This window comes from Brienomyrus brachyistius, unplaced genomic scaffold (genome assembly GCF_023856365.1).
Source record: "Brienomyrus brachyistius isolate T26 unplaced genomic scaffold, BBRACH_0.4 scaffold1336, whole genome shotgun sequence".
NCBI lineage: Eukaryota > Metazoa > Chordata > Actinopteri > Osteoglossiformes > Mormyridae > Brienomyrus > Brienomyrus brachyistius.
In genome coordinates, this window is record NW_026043610.1 from 9,100 (window position 1) to 33,428 (window position 24,329).

Sequence of the window (24,329 nt, forward strand, 5' to 3'; positions counted from 1 at the left end):
TGATTTCCAACACCATTTAATAAATGATCACTTATTTACTTTACACACACTGACAGAATTATATAAACAAAAGCAAAACCAGACAATCTTTTATATTATATAAATTCTCAGTGATGGCAGTTTAATTTTGATAATATTCACACTCACAAAAAAACTAAAACAAGTACAGTATAGGACAAGTGTGCGCACACAATGCAGTGATACAGTACTGAAACCCTAGACATTCAGCATTCCCTCATCTGTGAGTTACTGTAACAAATAGTCATCCCACTTCTAATCACATATCTTGGTAAGGCCATGTAGAAGGCCAGAGCCTATTACAAACTGTACAGAACAGTACCAAGTACAAAGGCTTGGTATATTCATATTCAAGTTAAATGTTTAATTATTCAGAAATGTGTCTTGTATTTATGTAACACAAATGATTTGGCTTAAGGACTTGTTAACCAAATCAAATATTTCAAAAATTGGGTACTGGATTTTTTCCTAGAGCAGAAACACACTAATAAATTCATTTCCCAAGTGTAAGATGAAAGCTTGTGTCCAGACCTTACCATCAAACCATACTTTAGTGTCATATTGTTCGTGACACTAGAAAAAGCTAAAAATCTGCAGCACAAAGCACTTTAGACGCAGTGAAGCCTTCCAAAAAGACCCTCATATCTCTGCTGTCTGTGTGTGAAGTTTGCATACTCTCCCTGTTTCTCTCAGGGCTCCCCCTACAGCGCAAAGTCAGGCTAGCTGGTATCTAAACTGGCCATGACCATGTGTATGTGCTCTGCGATAGACCAGCATCCGGTCCAAGGGGTGCTCCAGCCTCATGGCCTATCCTGCTTAGGACCGACTCTACCCAGGATCATATGACCACTGTTACTGCTTTGGTTATTGAGGAATGATGAGATAACACTTACATGTAATGTGAAAATATATAGCTTTTCTGAAGTCTAAGGTAGCGCTAGCTAACTTTAATACAAGAACAAAAACCAGAACAGCAGAGCTAAGTTAACAGGACCAAATCAAACAAGTGTTTTTACATCTAAAAAAAAGTTACACATGTCCCTGAGCAGCTGAATTTTATATTCAGCAAGAAAATTGCAATATTCTCTTTTAGGGCTGGATGACATAAAAATATATAATATTCAATATTTTAATTTAAAAACATTTGGATAAATGATAATAATCACCCAACCACAGAAGCACACATAGTCAAGTCACTTTGATAAATAGTTTTGGCACTTCCATTAAATGAGAACACAAACCACTGTAATATTGATTCCCCAATAATGAAACTTTACAAGTGTAGAGTAGGGGGACACCCAAGATAAAATTTGTCGAGATGGGGTCTCATAGGAGGTCTTTAAAGCTGGGCCAACCAATTAAAATGATTAAATATTATCTTTTCCAGTTATGAATTATATAATAAAATCGTATAAACATAGTTTTAGTGAGGGACTCTCAAAGCATACTGGGCTATGCAGAACACAATGTCCCTTACCTTGAGACAACAGACAGGTTGTACAAAAATATCAGCAGATGAGCAGAATGGCTGTCACCCCACTTTAATTTTTCCAAACTCTGTAAGCAGTGCCACCAACAGGAAGACAGCATAGAAGAGCAGAAGGAAAGCTCCATATGGACGGCCTAGGTGAAAGCACTGCAGAGGCACCAGAATGAAGGAGAATGCCAGGCTGCAGCCAAGGGCCACTGCTAGTACCCAGACCAGTAACCCTTCTGGCTGGAGCTGTAAAAGCAAGTGGAAGAACTGGGTCAGCTGGGAACTACAGTACTTCTGGCCACTCACACACTGTAAGCCTTACCCTCTGACACTCGTGGACACGCACACATATGCACACATATACACACAAAGCTTAACCTTCCACTAAGCCAATTAACACAGTCACTTTGCTCTCTTGATGCAAAGTTATAGTTTTCCAGCTTTCCTTTCACACAATGCGAGTCGTGACCAATGCTGTTACTTACTTTTACCACATTATTGTGTGCGAACATCTGCAGCAGGCAGCCAAGCCCAATACCAAAAACCATGTCTGAAAGGGAAGTTAGTTAAGAACTGACACCAATACTTTACCATACAGGATTTGTAGCATGGGAGGAGTGCACCCTAAACGTGCAATTTAGACACTATATATGAAACGCATTTCAATCAGCTCTAAGAATTCACTTAGCTCACTGAAGACTGCTGAAAATACTGGTTAATGATTCAAACTTGCACAATCACATAACATTCATATGGTGTACAAATAACCAGCAAAAGCCAACAGATGCATGGGTTGGATAAATCAAAAATCTAGCTAATTAACAAATAGTAGGGATGCATCATTACTATTTTTTCAGCCCAATGGAACTCACCGATACCAGGTGGGGTTAGGTGATGTAAAACAAATTACTGTGATATTTTAATTTTGATGCATTTAAGTAAATTATGTCAGGTGTACATAAATGCCTGAGTGAAGTGAAGTATGATTCAGCCTTTAGATGTTTAATTAGATTAGTTGTGTTTGGGCTGTATTGATTTTGGAGAATCCTATATCCATAAGTAAATGAACACGAAAACATTATGGTAGTTGTAGGTGTCCATCAGTTCCAACTAATGTAAGTTAGTGCCAGTCAATCAGCGGTTTGGGAACATTTTAGTATTCCAATGAAATACACCTACAAGAGAGAGAGAGTAGTCCATAAGAACAAGATGTTGTTTATTAAAGTTACAATGTCTGTCGGTTGTGTAATGCCGACCTCTGATGTGTTGCTGGAAACACATCCAACATGCTAAATCATTTAGGACAACATCATCCGAGTGTGTGTATCACCGAGGCATCACAGAAAAAGCGCATTTATTTTGTTTGTTAACGATATTGTTGATATCTCATCATGTGGTCCCGGTCACATGCTTTGTACCGCTTTGTCATGAGAAAGAGTGTGAATACTAGAGTACTGTATTGAACCTAATACTAACAGCATTGATGCACCCCTAACAGACTGTACCTTACCCATGATACACGAGCACATAAATACACTGCTCAAAAAAATTAAAGGAATACTTCAGAGTAAAGCATCAATTAAACTTCTGGGATATTGATCTAGTCAGTTAAGCAGAGGGGGTTGTTAATCAGTGTCAGCTGCGTTGGTGTTAATGAAATTATCAATAGGTGCACTAGAGGGGAAACAATGAGACGACCCCCAAAACAGGAATGACTTAACAGGTGGACAGTAATGACATTTTTCCCTCCTCATGTTTTCTGATGGTTTTTTCACTAGTTTTGCATTTGGCAACGGTCAGTGTCACTACAGGTAGCATGAGTTGATACCTGGACCCTACAGAGGTTGCACATGTAGTTCAACTCCTCCAGGATGGCGCATCAATACATGCCATTGCCAGAATATTTGCTGTGTCTCCCAGCACAGTCTCAAGGGCATGGAGGAGATTCCAGGAGACAGGCAGTTACTCTAGGAGAGCTGGACAGGGCCGTAGAAGGTCCTTAACCCATCAGCAGGACCAGTATCTGGTCCTTTGTGCAAGGAGGAACTAGATGAGCACTACCAGAACCCTACAAAATGACCTCCAGGAGGCCACTGGTGTGAATGTCTCTGACCAAACAATCAGAAGCAGACTTCATGAAGGTGGCCTGAGGGCCCGACATCCTCTAGTGCAGTGTTTCCCAACCCAGTCCTCGGGGACCCCGGACAGTCCATGTTTTGGCTTCCTCTCAGCTCCTAGCGCACATGTACCAGGTATTCGATGTTCCTGATTGGCTGAGGGCTGAGAGGGTCAAAAATGTGGACTGTCGGGGTCCCCGAGGACTGGGTTGGGAAACACTGCTCTAGTGGCCCTTGTGTTTACTGCCCAGCTGAATTGTTTTGGTCCGCTAGGTTGCACCTCAGACTGTCCAGGAGCTCAGTGATGCCCTGGTCCAGATCTGGGAGGAGATTCCCCAGGATATCATCCATCATCTCATTAGGACCATGCCCTGACATTGTCAGGCATACATACAAGTACAGGAGGGCCAAATAAATTACGGAGTATAATTTTGAGTTGCTGCAATGAAATTTTGGGAAAATGGACTAGCCTGCCGCATCATTCTTTCACTTTGATTTTCGGGGTGTCTTTGAATTCAACCTCCTGTAGGTTGATAATTTTCATTTTCATCAAACGATGTGCCATCCTTTCATTCCTAACACATTACCCAGTCTATATCAGTATAGATATCCAGCATGATTTTTCCCCATTAAGATCTGATGTGTTTCTTTATTAAAGTGTTTCTTTAATTTTTTGGAGCAGTGTATGTTTGAGTGAAACCACAGAATGACATACAAGCTCAAGCCTGAAAAAGATACTAAAGATAATTCCCCCAAAACAGGCAGAGATGGCCATACGTGGATACCCCTGGCGTGCAATTGTGATGTCTGAGAAGCAATCTGCAAAAACAAGACCAAATACTACTAAATATGCCTTCTGGGACACAGATTCAAAAGGTCATTCAGTAAACTGCACTGTACAAAGAAATCCATTCAGCTGACTTAATCCTGAAAAATTAAGAGATAGTGAGTTCTTATACACCTTAGATCATGGGTTCCCAAACTTTTTAACCACAACCCCCCCTTTGGGAGATTTCATCAACAACAGGGAGTTCGAATCGGAGCCCCTCCCTTAGATATCCCTCAAACCCATTCAACTGACAAACCTTCCCTGATATTAAGACTAGTAAAGTAGTTAAAATGCAGGAGGCTGCATTACCTCCAATGCTATTGCCCCAGGCCAGCAGGGTGAGGCCCAGTACTGTGTTGCTAAGGCTGAAAACCACACCCAATGTCCTTAGTAAGCTCACGACCTCTGTTGCGGCCGTGTTCATCCACATCGCACTGACCAGGAAACCTAGCAGAGAGAAAAGCTGCAGCACAAAGAAAAACATTATGAGAGCAAAGTTTGGGGACAGAGTGTAGGGTCAGTCATTTATCTAGCACCCCTGTGGCATTTTGGGAGCTCAAGGGTCTAAAAGAGATGTGATCATTCTGCCAAGGATTCAAATGGGCAACTTTCCAATCACAGACCACTTCCACCTGTATGGACTTCTAATACATTACCATATGAGCGCACCATCATTGGTCCCCAATGCACTAACTGGGCAGAAAGTCTCCGTCACATGTTGTTGGTGTTGTTAATACAAAAGCTACAGTAACTCTGAGCTTTGAACTTTTTTGATTTGCCTCAGTACAGATACAAAGTGATAACCCCTCCATACAATCACCATTAATTGGAATCAGTTGAATTTTTGCTATTACTACACGATGAATAAAAAGCAAGGTCTTACAAAGTGGAATCTGGGGGGCTGGTAATTAGTTGTGCTCCAGAAGACGATGGCACACAAGAAGAGTCCGATGAGAAGAGTCAATGCCCAGACTGGGAAGCCCCCTTGAATGTACAACAACCCATCTGTTGAGAAGTGAAAAGCAGTCTAAGAAAGATCCAAGAAAGCCATCATACTGTTAGCTAACAGTTACCATCATCGACTATAACATGATATTCCTTTTAGAAAGCAGCACACATTGCCTGGAGCATTTGTTTTCTGAAACATAGATCCTGCCCACACACGGGCTGAGGGAGCTTTGGTTCCCAAGAAGGTAAGGATTTATACTCCCCTCCAGGTAAGACACTAATGCCCTAATACAGCAAAGGGGAAGCATTCTGACACACTGTGGTTATTGAATATGGCACTAAACTGACGGGTCTAGGAGTTATAGTGTAACATTCAGGGTGAAATAGTCAAGATAAATCAGGAATCTTTGTAAGTACTTATGTTAAAAAAATAAAACATTATCAGGCATGGAATTGTTTGCTAAATGAAAACAGACATTTAATTGCAGATATTAATATACCATATCAGATCACAATAATCTGCCAAAATGTAGGACGAATGAGGCGTTACAATATGGTACAGATCACAGACTCCCCCTACTTGGATTATAAATCACTGATTTCTCACATCAGTCATATCTTAGCCGGAACATAAAGGCCATATAGGCCAAATAAAGACCCATAAAGGCCAAAGGAACAGACATGTCCTAATATTATTTGAGACAAGATGGCTACACTAAGGAAAAGACATACACTCTCCTGATTGGAAGGTAAGCACACAAATCAGAGGGCCCGTAATAAGATGCAAGCAGTTAAGGGGTCGTTTCCAGTTGCGGTCTTCCTTGTCTGGGTCAACAACAGGCACAGACAGCAACAGAATCACTTCTATTGGCACCTAGTGGAGAGAAGAGAGGTGCTTATCACCATCATAACAGAGTGTCATTTACTTCTCGAATTTCAACATAAAGCACCATCATCACTTAATGTAACTACCCACCTTTATCACCTTAAATGCTCTCCAGTACAAGGGCTTTCTCCTCCATTTTCTGATGTCCACTGGGTTAAGAGACTTGAGGAAAATTTGGCTAGTGGATTCCATGCATGTAAGCAGGGGCTGGTACTCTGAAATATAAAGACTCCAATAAGTTCCATCAGGCCAATAAGTGTTCCTTTGCAGGGAGTTAAAATAAGGGTGAATTCTATAGCACAGAGTCCATGTACACACACATGGTAGCAGAGTGCAGTTTAGCGGGTTACACCTCTGTGTCTGTGATAAAGTTGCCGGTTTGAGCCCTGGCCTCGGCAGAATAGTTGAATTTCCAGTGGCCTGACCCTGCGCTCAGACCCTGAGCTTCACTCTTGCCTGTATAGGCCTGTGTATGTATGCGTTTGCCTCAAAAGAAAGCAGGATGGGATATGTGAAGAAAAGCACTCCAATGTATCTGTACTTGTACAATTTTTCCCCCCATTTCACTCTGTGCCACATAATTCACTATTGTATAACATTACGCAGTAACTCAAGGTCAGTGGTTCAGCCCCATGTCACATTCCACACACTGACACACATCACAAACTGCAGCACACACATTACACATGGATTCATGCAGCAACACTATCAAAAACTGGCAAAGCCACCATGCGTACCATAGTCCTGAATACTAGAGTTTGGTAGGGATGAGCTCTCATCAGTGTCAGACTGCAGATCTGCAGAAATAAAAACCACACCAATAACAGTATTAACCGATAGCTATCAGCAAGCAAACCTTCACAGAGCAAAAGGCAAAAACCCATTATTCTATGCATTATGACAAAAAGCTGTTCATTTGAAAAAAAAGGTGTTTCCACTAAATTCAGAGGTGTAATTCAGCATAACTAATAAAAATCTATTTCATCTTAAATGTCAGCAAAATCAAGTTTAGAGCGATCATAATTACTTGATTAAACTGGATTACTCGACTAATAAAATACATCTATTAAAATGTTCCTTTTCAATTATTTGGCAATATGGCAGACGGAAGACTTCATAGAGAGTAAACGTACAAATTGGTGGAAGCACTTCACACTAAAAGTGAATGAAAATGCAATCGTCTGTTAGTATTGCAAAGTAAAACTTCAATATCAGCACAGCATGATTGCAAAGTAAAAATACATCTTAAAAAGGTTTGATGGACTCATCTGATAATGCAAGGTTAGCCATAAATGTGTGCCATTTAGCATCTTAGAGTAGCCTAGCCCAAGTTTGTCATCACTTTAAATTATTTTGCTGAAATTTACTGTCTACGTCTCCTATATGTCAAAAAAATTGTTTCTAAATCAAAGGTTAACGCCATCACTTAGTTGCATAGTCTTATGATGTGTAATATAATACAGTACATAATAATCATGCAATAAATATATTTTTTTAAAACGTATTGAGTGTTTTCAGTAGGACTGAACAATATTAGAAAAAAATTCACATTGCGATGTTCGACGTTTTTTGCGATATTTATGGGCTGAAAATTAAATACATAGCGAAGCAGAACATATCTACTAACAGTCGGTCAAATAAATTGGTGATGTTGCTATGAGATAAAAGCCAATGTTCACAGAGTACTTGCTTTTGCTCAATATCATCTCTATGAAATACAAAATATTTCCATACATAAAGATGTGTCTTTTTATGACCAGTTCTTGTTTGCTTTTTCTCCTCTTCAATTATTTTTAATTATTCACAAACACACGATACGATCTACCTGTATGAGTGAACAGAACAGCAAGGACAAAAATGATTATGATTGTCTTGGAGAGCGCTTGCAGATCTTATGCAAAAGCAGCATAAATAAACTTACGAGTTTTGTTTTAATACTAGATAATACACATATTAGATAATGTTAAAAAGGAACTATCATCAAAGTTGCAGAAGTTTGTAAGCTTGTCCTCCTGCGTTTGAATAAAAATGCTTGAGTGCGACATATTGATGGATTGAACCCAGCAGACCATCACAGTCTTTGCAATGTGACAATTGCAGGTTCATAAATTGCCATGTCGATATTAACATCACACATCATGCAAGCTTGTCAGGGCGGCACAGTGACACAGTGGTTAGTGGTGGTGCCACACACCACCACTTTGTATGCATGGAGTTTGCATGTCCACAGAGTCGGTGGAGATACATCCATCACGGGGGCCATTGGAATTTTGACTATGAGAACAGAGAGCCTGTACGTTCCGTCTTGTCCTCCGCTCTTCGCCGGGCTAAGAAGTATCGACGGGTTGTTGACCATAGTGTCTTAGTGTCTGAACTAGCCAAGTCGGCTAATGACAGTCAAGTCAAACGCAAGGTTGCAATTGGATTATTTAACATCCGATCCCTTACGAACAAAGGTCCAGTAGTCTGTGATCTACTGAATAATCGTAAGTATGACTTTTTGCGTTTGGTCGAGACTTGGCAGCAGCCCGATGACTTCTTCCAGGTCATACCTGTAGGCTTTATTTACACCTACCATCCCTGCGCTACCGGTCGAGGGTGCAGGCTCGTGATTCTCTACAACGAGTGGCAGGAGAGCATCTTCAGTGACTCTGCCGGTATACACATCATTCGAATCCATTGACCTGCAAATCAATGGACCTACTGCCACTATTTTTGTTACTGTTTATCAACCATCCAGACCCAATAAGGTCTTTTTTTATGAATTTTCTGAGTTTGTGATGTCAGTGATTTTAATATACACGTGGACAATGTCATTCACTGTCTTGCGAGGGATTCTACATCTTGATTGGTCAGGTGTAGGCTACAGCAGTACATTCCAATGGGTAACGCCCATTTTCAAAAAAGGGGATAGAAGTAATGTGTCTAACTACAGGCCAATCAGTCTAACTTGTATAACTGGTAAAGTAATGGAGGCTATAATCAAAGAGAAAATGGTATATTACCTGGACTCCAATAACATTTTGCGGGATAGCCAGCATGAATTTAGCAGAGGTAGATCCTGTTTAACGAATCTGTTGGAGTTTTTTGAGGAAGCTACTCAGGAAGTTGATGATAAGAAGGCCTATGATGTCATCTACTTAGATTTCCAAAAGGCTTTTGATGTTGTCCCCCACAAGAGGCTCCTACTTAAACTCAAAGCGGCAGGTATTTTAGGTACCGTAGCGACCTGGATTGATAACTGGTTAACAGATAGGAAACAGCGAGTAGTTATAAGAGGCACAATGTCACAGTGGGCCTGCATCCATAGTGGGGTACCGCAGGGTTCGATTTTAGGACCGCTATTGTTTCTAATTTACATAAATGATATAGATACCAATATATACAGTAAACTGGTGAAAATTGCAGATGACACCAAGGTGGGTGGTGTAGCAGATACTGAATTAGCGGCTCAGCAGCTACAGCGGGATCTTGATTTAATTAGTGACTGGGCCGATACCTGGCAGATGAAATTTAACGTCGATAAATGTAAGGTACTCCATCTAGGGAGCAGAAATATAAAGTACAGGTATTTCATGGGTCTCACTGAAATAAAGGTAGCCGAACATGAGAAAGACCTTGGTGTGTATGTTGATGCTTCCATGTCCCATTCTCGCCAGTGTGGGGAAGCAATAAAAAAGGCCAATAGGATGTTGGGGTATATCTCCAGGTGTGTGGAGTTTAAGTCAGGGAAGGTAATGCTAAGATTATACAATTCCTTGGTGAGACCTCACCTAGAATATTGTGTGCAGGTTTGGTCACCATATCTTAAAAAGGACATTGTGGCCTTAGAAAAGGTGCAGCGTAGGGCCACAAAAATGATTCCTGGTCTTAGAGGAATGTCATACGAGGAAAGGTTACTTGAGCTAAATCTGTTCAGTCTCAAGCAAAGGAGACTGAGGGGGGACATGATCCAGGTATATAAGATTCTAACAGGTTTGGATGCTGTTAAACCAAATAGTTACTTCAGCATTAGTTTAAATACACGAACTCGTGGCCATAGGTGGAAATTAGCGGGAGAACATTTCAAGCTGGATTTAAGGAAGCACTTCTTTACACAGCACGTAGTCAGAGTATGAAATAGCCTTCCTGATAATGTAGTGCAAGCTGAATCCTTGGGTTCCTTTAAATCAGAGCTAGATAAGATTTTAACGACTCTGAGCTATTAGTTTAGTTCTCCCCAAGCGAGCTTGATGGGCCGAATGGCCTCCTCTCGTTGTATAGTTCTTATGTTCTTATTCATTTTCCCACTTATTCTAAAGGACATATTCTTATCTGCTGATCTGGTGTAACACCAATCAACTGCACTGCGTCCGATCTGGCTGCATCTGATCATATACTTATATTAAAAGACACTAGTTTAACTAAATTTCTTTTCCGAACATAAAACATTAATTTATCCAATTTTTCTGGGCACAATAATAATATAGTGTCCAAACACAACTTATTCACCACTGATCAACTTGTTTTGCACTATATTGTTGAATTACCCAGGCGCTTGGACTATCTTGCTCCACTAAAGACTTGGAATGTTTGTTTCACTCATTCTGCCCCTTGGTTCACTCCTGAGCTTCGCCATGTTAAAGTTAAAGGTTGGAGATGGGAACGCTTGTTTGCACGGATCAGTCTTACTGTGCATAAAAATATGTACAATGATCATTTGCACATTTATAAAGGAAGCTCTGTCTATAGCCAAATCTGTTTACTACTAGGGCTGCAACTAATGATTATTTTGTAAGTCGACCTATCGTCCAATTTTTTTTTGTCGATTAGTCATGATTATTTCATGCCTGACTATTTTGATGCCTGCGACCTGTGGTTGCACATCCTGTTCTGGGCTCCAGTGCATGTCTTACCTCATCTGCTCATTATCTGTCCCCCTGTGAATGTCCCCCTCATGTGCCTGCATTAAGACGATTCAAATTTATAATAATTAAATTAAAATAACCAGGGAAACATATGAATTTGAAAGTAATCAGATGTTTTTATATTAGTGTGACCATCACAATAAAAAAGAAACACTTTAAACAATACAAACTAAAGTGCACACTGGTGACAATGGTGTGTCTTAAAGTCCAAAAGTTTAAATAAAGCTTCAATTCAAATAAAATAAAGCAATGTATAAAAGATTCAGTTCATATATCGGTCTTTGACAGTTGGCGTCACACTCGCTATAGCCGCAGTGTATTGTGGGTCGAATCGCCATTGTGGGCGTATATTACTTAAGTGCCAGCATTTGCGTGTGGCGTTATCTTTGGTAAGATGGGACAGTCGTGCTGTGTGAAAGGCTGTCATACTAAATCACTTGGTAGAAATGGCAGACAGGTGGACCACAACATGAGACTTTTTCGGTTTCCCACTTGGAAAAGAGGATATGGACAGCAGGTAGAGGAGGTAACGAAGAGGCGTCGGGTGGCCTGGGTCGCAGCAATGAGACGGAAGGAGACCACTTTCAACACGATATCTCCCATAATGCGTGTTTGCTCTCGGCAATTACATAAAGGCAAGTAAGATGTTTGTTTAAGTAGTATTACTGAATATGCATTTTGTTTGTCTTCCAAAGTCAGAATACATTCTAACCTACGGGAAATCTACGCTAATAAGCTAGCCTCACTATGGAGGGTAGCAGAAATGGGTTAATCTGTTTGTGTTAAACTATGGTTACAGAGTGAATGCTTTTTAAAGACAAAAGTAAACAGCAAAACTGTAATGACACGTTTATTAGTGCATGGATTATAAGCCACAAAGCTAGAGCAGGCTGTCACTGTGTGCTGTACCCTGACAAACCAATTGCCAACTATAGTTTACTGTAAGTTTAGAAACATTTGCAAGTACAGTTTCTAATGTTTCACATGATGTCTGGAAGGATCTGAGCCTATATTCTGCTTACCACTTATATTTTATCTTAAATATGACCAATAAAGTTATGTCCAATGACATTTTTGTGGTGTTCTTGACTCTTTTCCTTTCTGAAACACATAAATTACTAGTGTGTTTTGGTAATGAAAATTGCTTATTACTGATTACATAAAACATGAAATTTTTGTGGAGAAAAAAAAACACTGAATGTTAAATATTAAGTTTGTTAACTAAATGTGTTTACATCCGCGATACACTCAAAATGGCGAATGGGGGTGTGTCAGACAGTGCAGACACATGACTGGCAAAGACCGATTGAAGGTCCTCTTTCAGATGGTCGACAATACAAAATCCGCGTCAATTTTTTGTAGTCAACGTTGTCACACTAATCAAATCAGGTTAAGTGAAGGAAATATTACAGCTCTTTTTTCTACTGTGAATAACATTCTCCGGCCACCTGATGTTCTTCCTCCTTACCTATATTCCACACAACTATGTAACATTCTCATGACGTTCTTTAATGTCAAAATTGACAACATCTACCAGACACTGAACACTCCAGCAAATACTCTTCATGGTGCTTTGAGCCATGAGTCTAGTCAGCCCTTCTTGTTTTTACTATCTTCTTTCAAACTTCCAGCTGCTTCTGACATTCTGGATCTGATTCAAATATCAAAATCTTGCACTTGTCAACTTGATCCGATTCCTGCCCCCTCAGTAAAAGCGTATCTGCCCTCTCATTTCATTAATTACTAATATTGTGCATTCATCCCTTTCTTTTGGCCATGTTCCCTTGTCTCTCAAAACAGCTGCTATTACTCCAGTTTAAAAAAAAAACTGGTGCAGACCCCAGCAATTTAAATAATTTCCAACCTATTTCAAATTTATTGTCTATATCAAAAATTCTTGAGAGAGTCACGTGGGGAAGACCTAGGAAATGGCAGCGCTTTAAATAAGCTCTGCATCCCTGCCAACAATTATTACAGATTGAGCTTTACTACCTCTCTCTCCGTAAACTCAGTTGTTATACATAGTTGATACATTTATTTAGTTTCGAAGATAAAAGTAACATAAGTTGATCCGAGTTAAGAGTCTAGCGAAGCAAAGTGTGCAAACTCGTCTGAAGATAACGGACAACATGGATGCTAACCGTGTTAGCTTGAAGGAGACTCAATCAATTAGTATTAAGGACCTCTATGCAGAAATGATGAAGATTGGCACCACTTTAAACACAGTGGCGAAAGATGTGTCGATAATTAAGTCGGACATAGCAGAGCTGAAAAACACAGTAAGCGTTCTAGAGATACAGTTCAATGAGGCGGAAAACCGCATTGCTAACATGGAGGATAGCATGGCTAATGTGACAGATGGAAACAGAAAACTCACTCAGCAAGTGGAGCAATTATGGAGCTGAGTGGAAGATCAGGAAAATTGAAACAGACGGAATAATGTCCGGCTGATTGGACTGAAAGAAGGGAAAGAAGCAGGGACTACAATGAATGACTATGTTAGGAAAATACTGTAAGAATACCGGCCTTAGGACTACAAGGAGACGAATTCGAAATTGAGAGAAGCCACAGGAGCTGGGGACCGCAACCAGACGGCGATCGGCTGCCCCGCATGATACTGGTGAAATTTCTGCATTACACAGCTTGACAGAAAGTTGTGGCAGCTGCAAAGAAAAAGAGAGGAATACAGCGGGATGACTGCATACGCTCCTTCTACGAGGATATGACTAAGGAGTGCAGAATCGCGGAGGAAATTCTCTTCGACAATGAAAATTTTACGGAAACACCAGGTGAAACACATGCTAGTGCACCCAGCCAATTTAAGATTTACACAGAAGGGGAAGAGGTTGAGCCGATCCACAAAAGGCCGAGGTCTTCTGTATGCTGATGATATTTTGGTACAGAATCGGGGTCCAGGCAACTCTATATCGGTGTTGTTGGAAGTTATCTAATTATATTCTAAAGTATCTGGTTATTGTGTTAACTGGCATAAATCAGTATCTATGCCGCTATCTCAAATTTGTTCCCCTAATTTATTATCTAATTGTCAATTCAGATGACTTTCAAAAGGAATGAAATATTTAGGGATAGAACTTAAAATAATTTCTTTTATGTCTGGGTTAACTAACATGGAATCACTATTAGATAAAATTAAAGTTAATCTGGATAACTCTAGTAGATTACATTTGACTTTGTGGGGGAAGGTGAACATAATTAAGATGGTTATAGCTCCTAAGATAAATTATTTGATAAATATGATACCTATATCTGTCCCACACCAACTGCTATTGAGATATAACAAAATGATAAAGCATTTTCTTTGGGATGGGAGAAAAAGTTTGTTCATACGGATTCTAGGTTGTCAGCCTAAAAAGGAGGGATTGTCACTACCAAACACTCAACATTATAGTATTTCATTTTAAATGGAAAAGCTTGCCAGGCATTGGAAAGGTATAAATAATTCCATTTGGACTGGATCTTAACTGAAAGGGAACTAACATCTCCTTTTACACCTATCGAAGCCCTCTCACAAACTTTAAAAAACTGTGAAAATTTTAATACACTCAAAAACAATTTGGCAAGAAGTGCATAAAAAATATTCATATTCAAAAATATGCATCAATATGGCATAATCCTAAAATAAAGATAGGTAAAGAAACAATATCCCAAAGAAAATGCTTTATCATTTTGTTATATCTCTTTAAGAAGGGGGACCGGAGGGTGTGCTCCAACTACAGGGGGATCACACTCCTCAGCCTCCCTGGTAAGGTCTATTTGGGGGTCCTGGAGAGGAGGGTCCACCGGATTGTCGATCCTCGGATTCAGGAGGAGCAGTGTGGTTTTCGCCCTGGCCATGGAACAGTGGACCAGCTCTATACTCTCAGCAGGGTTTTGGAGGGTTCATGGGAGTTTGCCCGACCAGTCTACATGTGTTTTGTGGACTTGGAGAGGGCATTCGACCGTGTCCCTCGGGGAGTCCTGTGGGGAGTGCTCCGGGAGTATGGGGTACCGGGCTTCCTTTTAAGGGCGGTTCGGTCCCTGTATGACCGGTGCCAGTGCCTGATCCGCATAGGCGGCAATAATTCGGACTTGTTTCCGGTGAGGGTTGGACTCCGTCAGGGCTGCCCTTTGTCACCGATTCTGTTCATAGCTTTAATGGACAGAATTTCTAGGCGCAGCCAGGGCGTTGAGGGTGTCCGGTTCGGTGACCTCAGGATTAGGTCTCTGCTTTTTGCAGATGATGTGGTTCTGTTGGCCTCATCGGACCGTAACCTTCAGCTCTCACTGGGGCAGTTCGCAGCCGAGTGTGAAGCGGCTGGGATGAGAATCAGCACCTCCAAATCCGAGACCATGGTTCTCAGCCGGAAAAGGGTAGAATGCTCTCTCCGGGTTGGGGATGGGGTCCTCCCCCAAGTGGAGGAGTTTAAGTATCTCGGGATCTTGTTCACGAGTGGGGGAACGATGGAACGGGAGGTCGACAGGTAGATCGGTGTGGTGTCAGCTGTCATGCGGGCGCTGCATCGGTCTGTCATGGTGAAGAGAGAGCTGAGCCAAAAGGCAAAGCTCTCGATTTACCAGTTGATCTACGTTCCTACCCTCACCTATGGTCATGAGCTATGGGTAGTGACCGAAAGAACGAGATCGCGGGTGCAAGCGACCGAAATGAGTTTCCTCCGCAGGGTGGCTGGGCTCTCCCTTAGAGATAGGGGGAGGAGCTCAGTCATTCGGGAGGGACTCAGAGTAGAGCCGCTGCTCCTCCGCATCGAGAGGAGCCAGATGAGGTGGCTCGGGCATCTGATTAGGATGCCTCCGGGACGCCTCCCTGGGGAGGTGTTCCGGGCATGTCCCACTGGGAGGAGACCCCGGGGAAGACCTAGGACACGCTGGAGAGACTAAGTCTCCCGGCTGGCCTGGGAATGCCTTGGGATCCCCCCAGAGGAGCTGGATGAAGTGGCCAGGGAGAGGGAAGTCTGGGCTTCCCTGCTGAGACTGCTGCCCCCGCGACCCGACCCCGGATTAAGCGGAAGATGATGGATGGATGGATGGATGGATGGATGGAGACAATATATTGGGCGCAGTGTCTGAAAAAAGGTATTAGGGTATTAAATGATTTATTTCAAGAGGACTGCTTTCTTATCACAAAATTAAAAAGAAATTCAATTTGGAAGGTCAGGGCTATTTCTGGAAAAACTTGCAACTCAGACATTGTGTTAAAGATAAAGCTACCTTCCATCAAGAAAAGGATTGATAGAGCACTATGTGGGGTTACCAATAATACTGCAGAAAGCATCTAAGTGGTACGAGTTGTGCCAATAGACTAATAATGGTGGCTGTGATAATCTCCGGATGATATGGGAGAGAGACGTTTTCCAGGTATTGGATGTAGGGGTATGGGGGGGATTCTTCCCCACACTGAGGAGTATATAGGGGAAGCTAGAGGCAAATATATCCAATACAAAATAATTCATAGATTTTTACTATACTCCTACAAGACTTCATAAAAAGGGCCTACTTAGAGATGATTTATGTTCAAAATGTCAAATCGTACAAGACACATGCGTCATGGGAATGTACCAAAGTCACCTGCCTGTGACGTAATGTTTTGGATTGTATGAGTAAATGGTTGGAATGTCAATTGCCCAGATCACCAAGATTCTGTTTACTTGGAGACAAGACTGCAGGGCCCAATTTAACTAAGCATGCGTTTAGAGTAGTAAAAACTGGCCTAATAACCTGGGCATGGCTGATTCTGAGGTGTTGGAGGGAACCCCAAACTCCCACATTAAACATGTGGAAGAACTTAATGATGGAAACTGTGGCATGTGACAAGATGCCAGGAAGATTAAATCTGCATAATGATGTTATTAAGGAACAATGGGACAGCTTTAATAGATATATGTCAGGGAAGACTCAAATATGCTAAATAACTGATAATGGGACACAAGTGTATTAATAAATGTTAGAACATGGCATCTGTTTATTACTAGTCAGCCACTGTTATATCGCACATGTCAAATTATTGTATATTTATTTTTTTTTCTTCATGTATTTTATTTTATTATTTCTTTAATTGCTGTATACTTTTCCTTTAATCTGTCTTCCTGTTAAAATCAATAAAAAATTTAAACTACAAAAAATTCTTGAGAAACTTGTTGTTTTGCAGTTACATGCACATCTTACCGAGATCAATTAGTTTGACCAGTTCCATTCTGCATATTGTCCTTTTCACAGCAAAGATAGCACTGATTAAAATCACAAATGATTTATTAATGGTTGCAGATTCTGGTATGTTAACCATACTGGTACTTCTTGATTTGAATGTAGCCTTTGATACAGTGGCAAACAGTATCCTGTTAGAGAGACTGGAATCTATTGGGACTACCGACACTGCCCTTACCTGGTTTAAGTCATACCTCTCTGGTTGGACTCAGTTTGTGCAGCTTAAATGTTTTAAATCCAAGACTGTCCCTGTCATAAGGGCCTCATTCATTATTCACCTCTTGGGAACATTTTTAGGAGAGTTGGCAGTTTCATTGTTATGGAAATGACACCCAGCTCTATTTATCCATCAACCCTAACTGCCAAAATTCCCACTTCTCTCCTAGATTGTCTGTCAGATATAAAAATATCTGCTTCTGGCAAGCTACCAGAGGCTAAGGCTGTATGCACAGAAAACATGAAAAAGTCAGTCATTGACAAATATAGTCTCAAAAGCTTATAATAAACTCCCAAAAACAAGCCAACAAGATGCAGCAGCAAAACTATAAGCTATATTTTAGATACAGTACTGCACTGTATTTGCATTAGAATTATACAGAGTTCAGTTATTTGTACAGTACTGTAATTGGAAATGCATTTGAAACAGCTGTACTGTATTTTGAAAGAGCCAAAAAATTCAATAGTGTTACTCATATTCACGTAATAAATATACATGTAAATTAGAAGGTAATCTGCCAAATATAATATAATATAATATAATATAGAGAGTTAGGCAGTCCCCAAGTTAAGAACGCCTGACTTGCGGGCAATTCGTACTCATGAACAGGCGACAGTAAAGCCTGCTATATTAAAAATCTGGGTTAAATACAGTGGTTCATAATAATGATGGCACGCAGTACTTTGTGAAGCTCCGGAAAACATTGCATGGCTCGAGGTACAGTATGGTATTTACTACATTTTTTATGACATATGATGGCCCCAATCTTTGGAAGTTGTTTATTTTTTTTTTTATTAAGTTTTCCAATTTTGAAATCATTTCAAAAGGCATGTGTATAATTTTGCAAATGGGGGGAGGTACTACATTTTGTGAAGATATAGTTTGGAGAAGGAAAAAAACACTTACCTTTTATATTCTATTACTCAAATTTAAACCCTGACAATACCTAAATTTATTCAACTGAAACGGCAAACCAACATGAATAGTTTTACAGACTATTCCATTTTTAACACATCCTACTTCCTGTAGTACAAAGAGCATGTTAATTTTTTTTGTAGTTAAATATTAACTATTGCTAAACTAATGTCCCACATGATAAATGACAACACAACAATCTAGTGAATTTGTACAAGTCAGACTTAACACATCTAAAGAAACTCATTTTACATGCCTAACAGTGTACATACGCATACCTGGTACATGGTTAGAGCCATTCTGTAATGGTCCGTTGATGAAGTGTTTCTGTCGGTTATAGATGTAAGCACTGATGATAACTGTGAAAACGTATCCCACATACAAGCACAAGTAACCTGCAGGAAAGAAGCAGCTCATTACTTTCTTTCGTAAAAACTACACTACCAGTTCAAAGTTTGACTACAGCTACTTAAAACCCTAACTATGTATACTTTAAACTGAATATCTACTAACAGTAGTGGATGTTGTGTGGATTGTGGCTGATATGGTAATCTTTTGTTTTTCAGCAAGATAACAACCCACAATGCATCTCAAAATTGTGCAAGGTCTGGTAAACCAGTAACATAAAAGACACAGTGTAAGTACCTGGCCTGCCCATTCACCAGATCTCAATTACAAAAATTTTTATTGGACCAACTGTGTGTTTAGAGTGCAAAGCAACCCACAAGAAGCCAAAATGTCTGGGATCTGCAGCAGAAGTGCTGGGAAGGCATCAGGCAATTTCTGGCTGAAACTGCACCAAATTCATTATGTGTGTGAAGCTGTTATGAGGGAAAATGGTGGGTCTTTGAAATAATTCAAAATAACAAGAAAAGTTCTTGAACACCAACATGCAATAACATTTAAAGGTGTATTTCCCATAAAAATGAACAATCTGACCAGAAACACTGACAGAAATGTGTGAAATATTGCATTCTAAACAAACCTTACTTTCAGTTTCATTTTCTTAATGGTTCTGGGAAAGAGTACATCTGAAACTGAATACATTTAGATGATTGTTCTAAACACAGCTTTAATAATGATTCTGAGTTAAGCATTTCTAAATTTAAGAGTACCTAGCGCTTCCCCCAGATGAATCTGACCCTTGTAGAGGATAAGGAAAGTCCAGAAGACAGCGGCCATGTAAAAGATGACGTCCCGCAAAAAGGGACGGGAAGCCACCGTAAAGGGTTTGACAAGGGCCACGCTACCAGCAACGATGGTGGTGACGAAGATCCCTGCTCCTGGGAGAAGGATGTCCCAAGGGAACAGGTGAGAGAGGGTGACAGGATGGCAAGGGAGAGAGAGAGAAAGCCACATGGCGAAGAAAACAGAGACATTCCTTGTAATCTATTAAAAAAGGAAGAGCTGAGTGACTGCTGATTTATATCAGAAATTGGCTGGTTCACTACAGGCTATCTATATTCATGCTCCTCTTTCAACATAAGGTTACCTAACTACGGAAGTGAAGTTGGATAAAAAGAGATATGAGATTGCTCATCTGTTCTCTTTAGCTGAACTGAAATTATGCAATCTCATTCTTTTAGTTATGCATAGGGAATTTTCATATTACACATAAACCCTAGTGGCTTTTCTGTCCACCCCCAAAATTAGCAAATTCAAACTCACCAAACAATGCCCCAATGGCCAATCCAGCAGTTTGGGGGTGAGAAAAGGCTGCCATAGCACTGAATACATCCGGAGCCCCCATTGCCCAAAGCCAAAAAGGTCACACCCTGACCAGACAAAGGTCAAGAAACACTCAGCTCGTGTGAAACTAAACCTGTTACTAATAACATTCAAAAAGCATGTGCAAGTTAATCAATTCAAAACGTTTCGCAGGCTGGAAATGTAAAACATCCATTAGCAAAATTTAATATTGTGCCAGTATGACTATTGGGGCATTATGAATTATAACTGGACCATTAAAGAGATATACTGGTTGGTAAAATGTCCAGTATCATTTCTGTTACTTAGAGGTGGGGAATTTTATGAAAGGATACAGCGACATTATGGGTCAGCTTCAAGGTGGCAGATATGGCAGATAGGTTGGGGCAGAAGCTACAGGAGGCAGAGTGAAGAAATGTCAGTCTGTCATGTTTCACTGAATATACCACAAACCACGCAGAAATGCATGCCAAACAAGCAACATACAACTGGACATATATTAAAGCAAAACCTCCCCCATATCAACTAAAACCCTACAGCTCTGCTGACATACCATCTACACAGGAAATCTCAAATCTACACATGTATGAGCAATACCAGTTCTCCAATGTGAAAACCACACAATTAACAAGTAGATTTTAATAATGCAATTACAGTTATACACAGAGCTAACTTTGCACTGGACCATTCTGTTGCAAGCAAGTATGGCACATGACTTCTGTACTTCAGATAGGGATGAGTATTATCTGGTCACTGTAGTCCTTCACAGTTAGTAGACTAAACCAAAAATATAGCAATAAAAAAACATCAGAATATCAACAAGCAAGTATAAATGCAAAAGATCAAACAGAAAAACGGGAGAATTCTTACAACTTAGATGCTGTGAGTCCAAGAACAATAAACAGGAAGAGAAGCCATAGAACCTGCGAATAAAGTACAGTATGTTTGACACACGAGACAGACAGACAATTAACCAAAAAGTGCAATGTACAAAAATATACAATACAATTTACGTTCTGGTAAATGACACCAGAAGACAGACTGGATGCAGAGTTTGATAATGGCCTCAGGTGGCGCACTGTAGTTTGGTCTGGCAATTGTGCTGTGGATATGATTCATTTGTACTTTCCTGCATAACTGCTTCTCGGGGGGTGGGGGGGATATACCATATTTCCTCAAATTCACTTAAAATAGCGTAATTAGACAGTTAATATTAGCAAACTGGTAATATTATTATACACTGAAAGGACTTAAACTGTGTTTATAGCATACAAATCTTTAGAATTCATGATAACATTAAATACATCTTGTAAACAATCCTGGAGAGATACTTACATAGAAGAAGATCGCTAAAGGAAGGAGGTTGGTTGGAAAGAGGCAGAATGCCGTCTCCAAATAGTTTAAAAAACCTCCATCTTGGTTGCAGTCAGGAGTATTCCGGATGAAAAAACACCGCTGGCTCTCATTCAAGCGCATAACCAGGTGGCACTGTGGACACAGCGGCAATCATATAGCGCTATGAAAGCAAATCCAGAAGGTATCAACAGGGGAAATAGGAATTAATCTCATGAAACCATATTGTCTGCATTAACGGTGGTGAACCATTTGAGCGCAACAAAAGTAATAAGCATATGGTGTGGGTAAATACACGCAGCATAGGATCCACTGTGCCATGAGATTGGCACTTACTTCCTCAGTGGGTTCTTTGAGATGCATCGTGAATATTTGCGCCTAATGGGACACTCAGGCCATTGAGGTCACTGATCGTATTTAGGAAGTAAGTTGTCAAGAGTAGCACGCTGGACCGGAGCTGGACATACTGAATAATAAAAAAAAATCACAATCGTTACTACCATATAAACATCATTTTCATTTCTATTCTGCATTAAGTGCAGGGTGACCATGTTTTTTCATGACAAAAAGAGGACACTGGTGCAGGAAGCAAAGAATGGCGTCAAATATGTACACACAAAGTACTGTAACAGTAGAAAACGAATGTAACACGCAACAAAACGAAATCCCGTACATTTCAGATATTAAGCCTCAAAACAGTTCAAGAAAAAACATGACATATGGTCTTTTTTTCTCATAAAAGGATTTTTTGTGACAAAGCACGCAAGTTAAACTGCACCAAAATTTCGCATATAGCAGCACCCTCCGTGGCAAGCTTCTCGAGATACAAGAAGCAGTCTGCTATGCATTACAAATCGTCAAGATAAAATCTGCCTTTACATGCTCACCAAACAAGCCATCGAAAACGGAGAAAACCAACTAACTTCAAAAAGATTTAACACTCCTCAGGCTTTAAAACTCCCTCTTCCTAAATCCACGCGAATGTAACTGTATGTTTTCCAGAACCTCTGGGACTGAAATATGTAGCGACAAAATAAAACTGTACCTACACCAAATTTTTGCCAACGATATTTCTTTCACGTTCCGTAAGCTGCTGAGTAGCAATAACTTGGGATAAACAGCAGACTTCATTTGTCCACTTCCTAATAAGTCACGTTGACAGGCTACGGACCTCCTTCTTAAAGGGGACGGTCACTGCACGGTCTTCCTGTGAGGGGGGGGGGGGGGGAATGTCGGCAATACGCAAATAAATAGGGCGTTGTATACTTATTAAAAACAGGGTTTTCACGTCTTATGGTGAATATAGGGTAACAATGCAACAGTGTAAACAGCTTGCTTGTAAACCAAATGCAAATGTATCACACGGTACATACAAAAACAGACGATTAAGGTGAAATCATTTACAAGATCTGTCTTCATTCAGGTTTTCCATGGGAACTCAGTGGTTAGCTCACATCTCCAGGGATGGGATTTTTGTTCAGCAGCTACCCAATCTCGGTCACAGAGTATGGATTCCTGACTGAGTGGAAACCAGCATTGTTAGAAAATGGATGGATAAAGTTCTCTGACACTAAGGGAGTAATCTGTTTTTCAGTGCGACTACAGCAGTTTGTGTGGTCCTGCCTGAATAATAAAATATAAAATTATCAAAAAATCTTTTAAAAATATTAGAAATTCAATAACTCACATACAGGTTAACATCTTTAATAAGCAGCATTAAAAACAATTTAATATATAAACTATACAAACTATAAAATATCCTGACGGCTGATTTAGGCATACAAGGAGCCTTCATTTGTCCACCTACATTTGTTAATAAAAGCTTTATTATATGTCATTGTGTGTTAAGAACACGTAAGAAATCAGAATAAAGTGCCAGTAGGGACCAAAAAAAATCTACGACTGAGGTCGTATTCATCTTTTTTACCATCAAAGAAATTAATCAGCATATATAACAGGAAAACAAAAAAAGTGTTTGCATGTACTCCCCTTGTCGTCGTGGGGTTTCCTCCGGGTACTCTGATTTCTCAACACAGTCCAAAGGCATGCTGAGGCTGATTGGAATTACTAAATTGCCCATAGGAGTAGATGTGTGAGTGAATGGTCTGTGAGTGTGCTCTGCGATGGGCTGGCCCCCCATCCTGGGTTGTTCTCTGCCTCATGCCCATTGCTTCCGGGATAGGCTCCGGACCCCCCGCTACCCAGTAGGATAAGTGGTTTGGAAAATGGATGGATGGATGGACAAAAAAAAGCATTTGTATTAAATTTTACGATTTTTTTTTGATGCAAAGCTATATGAATATCTAATGAATATAGAACTTTGGTAGGACCCCACATTCATGTGATCACAGGTTCAGCCAAGTGTGGTTCAGGGTCCTGGCATCCCTTCATACACCAACGCTGTGTCTGCACCTGGGCTCTCTGGGTCATAGCAGCCGCTCTGCTCTTTGGTGGCCACGCAGCAGAGGTCCTGTTCACACCATCTGTGGTAATAGTGAGAGATTGCTGTGACCATTTCCTTTGACACAAAGGGGCAACACAGTATCAATAATGATCTGCTGATGAAAAACAGTATTCGAAACAGGAGCATCAACTCAAGAACTCAAGGTCTTCCATATATCAGGTCATGTCCACGATGGGCAGTTCCAAATATCTAAATCTGATAACAACCTATACATTTTACTAACTGTATGCTTAACAATCCATCCATCCACCCACCAGACACTAATGCTGGGC

General features: G+C 40.4%; 1 protein-coding gene across 1 annotated transcript; it reads right to left on the reverse strand.

Annotated features, from left to right (window-relative positions):
• Positions 1 to 24,101, reverse strand: LOC125730479 (mitochondrial sodium/calcium exchanger protein-like). Its single transcript, XM_049005799.1, is given in 18 exon segments — positions 1 to 1,741; positions 1,981 to 2,045; positions 4,351 to 4,431; positions 4,751 to 4,904; positions 5,325 to 5,446; positions 6,122 to 6,263; positions 6,366 to 6,490; positions 7,013 to 7,072; positions 18,812 to 18,928; positions 19,649 to 19,816; positions 20,202 to 20,280; positions 20,282 to 20,308; positions 20,576 to 20,633; positions 21,111 to 21,163; positions 21,576 to 21,728; positions 21,930 to 22,059; positions 22,643 to 22,800; positions 22,998 to 24,101. Coding segments are annotated over 16 exon segments (1,623 nt in total). The 5' UTR covers positions 21,957 to 22,059; positions 22,643 to 22,800; positions 22,998 to 24,101; the 3' UTR covers positions 1 to 1,549.
• Positions 24,102 to 24,329: the final 228 nt, after the last annotated feature.